An 8,423-nucleotide genomic window follows, 5' to 3' on the forward strand; every position below is an offset into this window, starting at 1 on the left:
TGGCTAATCTGGCAAAATCTATAAATTCACAATTACAACAACTGGAAAATAAATTTAATGACCATGAAACTGAGATTAAAAATCTGAAAATTGGAATTGAGGACTCTAAGACTTCAATACAGAATGTTTACCAAGAATTAAAGGTTTCTAAACAAGTTACTGAGACATTAATTAAAGATAATACTAACTTAAGAAGAAAGATGGAGGCAATGGAAATTTTTTCCCGGAATAATAATCTTAGACTGATTAACTTTCCCAGGGTGCCTATGGTAGCCCCTAGAGAAATGCTGAAACGCTATATGATGGAAATATTTGAGCTTTCTGAAGAAACATTACCTCCATTCACACAGGTCTATTACCTTCCAAATAATACACAGGATCAACAACAACAACAACAGAATTTGGGACATGAATTAATGAACATATCTAATATTTTGGAAACATCTGATAAAGAATTAGTGGCCCCAGCAACTTTACTTTTGACAGTAGCTCTCGCACCAGATAAAAACTGGTTGCTGAGACTTTTCTTTAAAAATAAACAAAAAGAATTTTTAGGTTGTAAAATACAGATGTTTCCAGACTTGGCTAAACAGACCCAGCGAAGGAGACGTGAATTTTTGTTAAGGAAACCTGGTGTTATAGCTCTAGGGGCCACATTTTACTTGCGACATCCATGTAAATGTGTAATTAATTATCGTTCATATAAATTTGTTTTCTTTGAGCCATCTCAACTGACAAACTTTCTCTCAACTTCATGTTTGGAGAAAGATGGAACATGAGTGCTAAGTTTAAGAAAGGGTGTATTAACCTCAGTCAACTAGTTAATATCTTTGTAACTTAATTTTCCTTTATTATTATTCACCTATCATCCACCTTGGATCCCTCTAGAGGACTTGAGTTGAGATTTAAGCTTATATTTGATGTTTGATGTTTTATTATAATGTCTATTCTTTTATTTTCTTGCTTAATTTCCTCTCTGTACAAGTTATGCTTTATTATATTGAAAATTCAATAAATATATATAAATATATAAAAAAGAAGGGGATCACAAGCAGATCTGAAGAGGTTATCATGCTGTTATACCGGGCCATGGTACGACCCCACCAGGAATACTGCATCCAATACTGGTCGCCGTACATGAAAAAGGACATAGTACTATTTGAAAAGGTCCAGAGAAGAGCGACAAAAATGGTTAAGGGACTGGGGGAGTTACCATACAATGAGAGGCAAGAGAAACTGGGCCTCTTCTCCCTTGAAAAGAGGAGACTGAGAGGGAACATGATCGAAACATTCAAGATATTGAAGGGAATTGACTTAGTAGAGAAAAAGAGATTATTCACCCTCTCCAAGGTGAAGAGAACGAGAAGGCACTTGCTAAAGTTAGAAGGGAAAAGATTCCGTACAAGCGTAAGGAAGTTCTTCACCCAGAGAGTGGTAGAAATCTGGAACACTCTTCCAGAGGCTATTATAGGGGAAAGCACCATTCAGGGATTCAAGAAAAGGTTGGATAAGTTCCTACTGGAACAGAATATATGCAGGTAAGGCTAGACTCAAATAGGGCACTGGTATTTGACCTCAGGGCCGCTGCGTGAGTGGACTACTGGGCATGATGGACCACTTGTCTGACCCAGCAGCAGCAAATCTTATGTTCCTATGGATTTTTCTTCACCACTGGTGGCTCAGTCTTGGAGTGAGGAGCTACAAATCACATTACATGGTCCCAATATACATCGTTTCTTAAAATTATTATATAGATTATTACCTGATATATCGTATTTCGAATTGGAATATAAATTGTTATGTTGTTTATATATAGTGCCTTGGCATGTCTATCGTGCAACACTCATCACTGAAGGTTCTTGCCCAAAATGTGGTCATCTTAAAGCTTATTTATCCCATATGTTCTGGTTCTGTCCTTGGGTGCATAAATTTTGGTGTATAATTTTTTTTAGAGTTGGAGTAATGTGGAATACTAAATGGTATTTTAAGGGTTTTCTAAAAAGAGCCATGCTTTCAGGTTTGAAGGTCATTCTTTCTCTTTGGATTAAACCATTATATCCTACTTATAGTCACTGGCGTTCTAATATGCTTCATCTTTTAATAATGGAAAGTATGTCTCTTTCTGAATGGACGAGTGTTGTTCACGCTTTGTCAACCTTTTTTAAACACATTATCTCCAACAGCAAGAAGTCATGTTTTGATGGATCACTATTGATTTATTTATTTACTAGTGTTTAAGCCCTTTACATTAACGGGTGCTAGAATAGATGTGTAAACTTTTAGCACAATGGGGCACTGAGGCCTTTCTTTCTTTCTTTGCTTCCTGCTCCCCCTGTCCAGCAGCACCCCTTCCCTGCTCACCCTGTCCAGAAGTAGCCCTTCTCCCTTCCTTTTACTTCTCTCCTGTCCAGCAGCACCCCTTCCCTGCTCCCCCTGTCCAGTAGTAGCCCTTTTCCCATCATTTTACCTCCCCCTGTCTAGCAGAACCCCTTCCCTGCTCCCCCTGTCCAGCATCTGCTAGCCTGGGCAGCCTCGGGGCTTTTGCTAGGCTGGCCCGCCTCGCATTATTGAAGTGGGCCAGTCTAGCAAATGCCCTGCATGAAACCACGTCTGCTGCTGCTGCTGGTCCTGGGGTGAGAAAAAGTGATGTCCCAACAGCGGCAGCATAGTCAGAAGGCAAGAAGTCAGTCGGCATTGGAGATCAGGGCAGGAAGTCAGCTGAGACAGGCACTGCGCATGCGCAGCACACCGCCACGGGGGCACAGAACACAGAGATTGAAGTGCACATGCGCGCTAAGGGTTCTATTAAAGCGGATTAGCAGTTCTGGGAGAGGGCAGGGAAGATGATGTAGGGAAGGGGTTGATTATATTTTAATATTGTATTGTTACAATGTTTACATTTATAATGATTATATTATTGTAATGTATGTTTTGTTGATAAATTATGCATTGACATATCATTATAATGGTTGTACTTTTACATTCATTTGTTCTGGAAATTGGTGGGAAGTGGGTTGGTGGGGTAAGGATTGGTAGTTAAAACTGAAAATTGAGCCTGATATTTGCTGTTTTCATTTATATTTTTGTATTATTCTTTTATGCTCAATAAAAATGATTGGAATTAAACCATAAGTTAGGAGACAAATTCTGTAAAGACTGTCTAAATGTTAGGTGTCATTTAGACATCCAGGAGCAGAATACTGAGCGTGATTATATATATATATAATTTAATAATTTATATTCCGCATATCCTACAATTCCAAGTTTATCCAAGTTTATTAGGTATTTTGATTAATCGCCAATTCAAAATTCAAGGCGATGTACAAATTAATAAAAAATTTTTGATAACACACTTACAATTATTAAATAAAAACAGACGATTATCTAAAATACAAATATAACATTACATTTAAAGGGTATTTCAACAAATTAAAATGAAACAAAAGGAAAATTATTTACTGGTTACATTCAGCGTTAAAATCATTAGTTCAATTTTAAAATATTTAATTCCTGGGAAAAACAATAGGGAGGGAGACAAAGACAATTGACCTTTTAAATTCAAAATGCAAGAAGGAAAATTAGTCAGTAAAGGCATCTATATATAGAAAACTTTTAAGTTCAGACTTAAATTTTGCTAAGTTTTTTTCCTGTCTTAGGTACAGTGGAAGATTGTTCCAAGATTGAGGGGCTGTTATGGAAAAAATTGTGTTACGCCTAGTGTTAATAACTTTTAATGAAGGAATTACTAGTAGTTGCTGGTCTTGAGATCTAAGAGATCTAGAGGTAGTATAAGGTATTAAAAGTCGAAATATAAAGGCTGGAGTTTTATGTTCTAAGGCTTATTCAGGTACTCAAGTATTTTTCCCTAACTGTCCTGGTGGGCTCCCACTCTATCTAATGTACCTGGGGGCAATGAGGATTAAATGACTTGTCCAGGGTCACAAGGAGCAGTGCAGGATTTGAACCCACAACCTCAGGGTGCCAAGGCTGTAGCTCTAACCACTGCACCACATACTCCCACATAGATGCACACTAGAGAATCTTGCTCAGTGGTGCTGAGCGAATCTAAGTGTGTCTATTTTGATAGACATCCTTTGCAGAATCACCTTTTAAGAACATAAGAATAGCCTTACTGGGTCAGACCAATGGTCCATCAAGCCCAGTAGTCCGGTCTCACGATGGCCAATCCAGGTCACTAGTACCTGGCCAAAACCCAAGGTGTAGCAATATTCCATGCTACCGATCCAGGGCAAACAATGGCTTCCCCCGTGTCTTTCTCAATAACAAACTATGGACTTTTCCTCCAGGAACTTGTCCAAGCCTTTCTTAAAACCAGCTACGCTATCCGCTCTTACCACAACCTCTGACAACACATTCCAGAGCTTAACTATTCTCTGAGTGAAAAAAAAATTTCCTCCAATTGGTTTTAAAAGTATTTCCCTGTAACTTCATCGAGTGTCCCCTAGTTTTTGTAACTTTTGACAGAGTGAAAAATCGATCCACTTGTACCCGTTCTACTCCACGTAGGATTTTGTAGACTTCAATCATATCTCCCCTCAGCCATCTCTTTTCCAAGATGAAGAGCCCTAACCGTTTTAGCCTTTCCTCATATTAGAGGAGTTCCATCCTCTTTACCATCTTGGTCGCTGTTCTTTGAACCTTTTCTAGTGTCACTATATCTTTCTTGAGATAAGGAGACCAGAATTGAACACAATACTCCAGATGAGGTCAGACCATGGAGCACCCGCACCTGGAATACTGCATCGAATATTGGTCGCCGTACCTTAAGAAGGATATAGCGTTACTCGAAAGGGTTCAGAGGAGAGCGACACGTCTGATAAAAGGGATGGAAAACCTTTCATACGCGGAGAGATTGGAGAAACTGGGTCTCTATTCCCTGGAGAAGAGGAGACTTAGAAGGGATATGATAGAGACTTTCAAGATCATGAAGTATGCAGAGAGTAGAGAGGGACAGATTCTTCAAACTTTAAAAAAATAAAAGAACAAGAGGGCATTCGGAAAAGTTGAAATGGGAAAGATTCAAAACAAATGCTAGGAAGTTCTTTTTTACCCAACGTGTGATGGACACCTGGAATGCGCTTCCAGAGGACGTAATAGGGCAGAGTAGGTACTGGGGTTTAAGAAAGGATTGGACAATTTCCTGCTGGAAAAGGAGATAGAAGGGTATAGATAGAGAATTACTGCACAGGTCCTGAACCTGTTGGGCCGCCGCGTGGGCGGACTGCTGGGCACGATGGACCTCAGGTCTGACCCAGCGGAGGCATTTCTTATGTACTTATGTTCTTAGTCTTCTTAACCATCCCTTTTTAAATAATTCCTAGTATCCTATTTGCTTTTTTGGCCGCCACTGGACATTGGTCTGAAGATTTCATCGTATTGTGTACAATGATACCCAGATCCTTTTCTTGGGCACTAATCCCCAAGGTGGACCCTAGCATCCAGTAACTGTGATTCAGGTTATTCTTCCCAATGTGAATCACTTTGCATTTGTCCACATTAAATTTAATCTGCCATTTGGACGCCCTGTCTTCCAATTTCCTAAGGTCCGCCTGCAATTTTTCACAATCCGCATGCGTTTCAACAACTTTGAACAGTTTAGTGTCATCTACATATTTAATCACCTCACTCGTCGTTCCAATTTCCAGATCAATTATAAATAAGTTAAATAGCACCAGTCCTAGTGCAGACCCCTGCGGCACACCACTGTTTACTCTCCTCCATTGAGAAAAATGACCATTTAACTCTACCCTCTGTTTTCTATCCGATAATCAATTCCTAATCCACAACTGAATTTTGTCACCTATCCCATGACACTTTAATTTTCTCAGGAGCCCTTCATGAGGAACTTTATCAAAAGCTTTCTGAAAATCTAGATATACATAGTCTGCCCATCCGCAGTAACCATTATCTCTTTCTCTCTCCGAGAGATCCCATGTGCCTATCCCAGGCTCTTTTGAATTTAGACAGTCTCTGTCTCCACCACCTCTTCTGGGAGACTGTTCCATGCATCTACCACCCGTTCTGTAAAAAAGTATTTTCTTAGATTACTCTGGAGCCTATTACCTCTTAACTTCATCCTATGCCCTCTCATTGCAGAGTTTTGTTTCAAATTAAAGAGACTCAACTCATGCGCATTTACATTACGTAGATATTTAAACGTCTCTATCATATCTCCCCTCCCCTGCCTTTCCTCCAAAGTATACAGATTAAGATCTTTAAGTCTGTCCCCATACGCCTTATGACGAAGACCACACACCATTTTAGTAGCCTTTCTCTGGACTGACTTCATCCTTTTTATATCTTTTTTAAGGTGAGGACTCCAGAATTGTAAACAATATTCTAAATTAGGTCTCACCAAAGTCTTATACAGGGGCATCGATACCTCCTTTTTCCTAGTAGCCATACCTCTCCCTATGCAACCTAGCAACCCTATGCATAGTTCTAGCTTTCGCCATCACCTTTTCAACCTGTTTGGCCACCTTAAGATCATCACATACAATCACACCCAAGTCCTGCTCTTCTGTCGTGCACATAAGCTCTTCACTCCCTAATCTGTACCGTTCCCTCGGGTTTTTGCAGCCCAAATGCATGACCTTGCATTTCTTAGCATTAAATGTTAGCTGCCAAATTTCAGACCATTCTTCAAGCTTCATCAGGTCTTTCTTCATATTATTCATAAAACCCGGCATGTCTACTCTATTGCACATTTTTGTGTCATCCGCAAAGAGGCAAATCTTACCTGACAACTCTTCAGCAATATTGTTTATAAAAATGTTAAAAAGAAAAGACCCAAGAACAGAACCTTGAGGTACACCACTGGTAATAACCCTTTCCTGAGAGCGATCTACCTTCTGTTGCCTTTCACTCAACCAGTTCCTGACCCAGCCCATCACTTTGGGACCCATCCTGAGGGCACTCGGTTTATTTATTAGACGTCTGTGTGGAACACTATTAAAGGCTTTGCTAAATCTAAATACATCACATCTAGCGCACATCCTCTATCCAATTCTCTAGTCACCCAGTCAAAGAAATTGATCAGATTTGTCTGACAAGACCTACCTCTAGTGAATCCATGTTGCCTCCGGTCCTGTAATCCACAGGATTCCAGAAACTTGACCATTCTCTGTTTTAAAAGTGTTTCCATTAATTTGCTTTGGTCTTTGTCAAGCAAAAGGATAAGCTGGCTAACTGGTGTGGGGTACATAATTATATCTGGTGATATGTTGTGATATTTACTTTTAGGAATTATCCACTTGTAATCCATTCAGGGACCATTAGTGCACTGTAATAGCTCAGATATACAATATATTTTGAAATTGTTGCCAAAGAGAAATATTTTTGATTTGCTAGCATTATTTTGTGCTGATCCTATTTATCTACAGTAAAACATTTATTTTCTATCTGTTTCATAGCTTGTATTAGCTTGCAAGGAATTTCTTTTTAGTAACACACTCCATTTCTTGTTCACCCACTTGTTCCTTACAGTAATTGTACCTTAGCTTTGTTTTACTACAGTAGGGTATGATACAATGCAGGACTGGTGAATCAAATACCAAGTTTATTGAATTCTCTTTAAAGTGTAGGTCCATTTCCATCTTTATTTGTTTTAGGTACTAGCTTTGTCTTTTGAAAATGCCATCTATGCATATGTGTGTGGGGCTTTCCTCATGAGATGCCATCCTTTTCCTTGTTTCTATCAAACCATCCACCTCTGCATCCACTTTTAATCTCTCACCTTGCCCTTGTGTTCCTTTACATCCAGCTGCCCCAGCTCCTGGTATTGCTCTGCCACTGCATAGGCATGGCTGCGCATGCCCATGGCTGCGTAGAGGTGAAGAATCCTGTGATATAAAAAACAAGAACATTTTATAGTGCAAGTGGATGCATTCAAAGTAATTGACAATGCTTTGATGTCCCTACCTTAAAAAAAGCTTACGGTGAAACTGCAAGGCATGATCAAATGTACACACATGAGATCTCAATATCTTACCCTCCCCCCCAAAAAAAAAAATATGTTAGCTGCGATCCAAACTCACGTGTCGCCATCCCCATCCTGGTGAAGCAGTTGTACAACATCCATGTTGCGGATCTCAGCCCTGGCTTGCTCCAGCAGTGCAGGATCCAGGTCTGTGACCAAGGTCATTTCAGGATTTGTGATACACATGGGTCCTGGGAGAGAGCAGGAAAGGCCTGGCAGTTCCAACCAGGAGGAAGCTGAACCTTGGGACCCCCCAAAAATACTGTGTGGAGGTGGTCCTGGAGATGCTGATGATGTCTATGGGAACAAAAATAACGAGTTCCAGTTTCTGGGAATTTATATTTATATGAAGGCTTTTCCACATTCAAAAATTTCCCTATAGTAGTGGTTTCCAAACCTGTTCTGGGGGGCACCGCAGCCAGTC

General features: G+C 39.9%; 1 protein-coding gene across 1 annotated transcript in view; it reads right to left on the reverse strand.

The window, feature by feature from the left end:
* Positions 1 to 8,191, reverse strand: part of NFKBID (NFKB inhibitor delta) — a 29,160-nt gene extending 20,969 nt beyond the window's left edge. The window contains exons 1-2 of the mRNA XM_033962910.1: positions 8,058 to 8,191; positions 7,757 to 7,862 (exon numbers count right to left, since the gene is read on the reverse strand). Coding sequence (XP_033818801.1) covers positions 7,757 to 7,862; positions 8,058 to 8,185 — 234 coding nt within the window. The 5' untranslated portion in view covers positions 8,186 to 8,191. The remainder of the gene's footprint in view (positions 1 to 7,756; positions 7,863 to 8,057) is intronic.
* Positions 8,192 to 8,423: the final 232 nt, after the last annotated feature.

Source organism: Geotrypetes seraphini, chromosome 11 (genome assembly GCF_902459505.1).
Source record: "Geotrypetes seraphini chromosome 11, aGeoSer1.1, whole genome shotgun sequence".
Taxonomy (NCBI): Eukaryota; Metazoa; Chordata; class Amphibia; order Gymnophiona; family Dermophiidae; genus Geotrypetes; species Geotrypetes seraphini.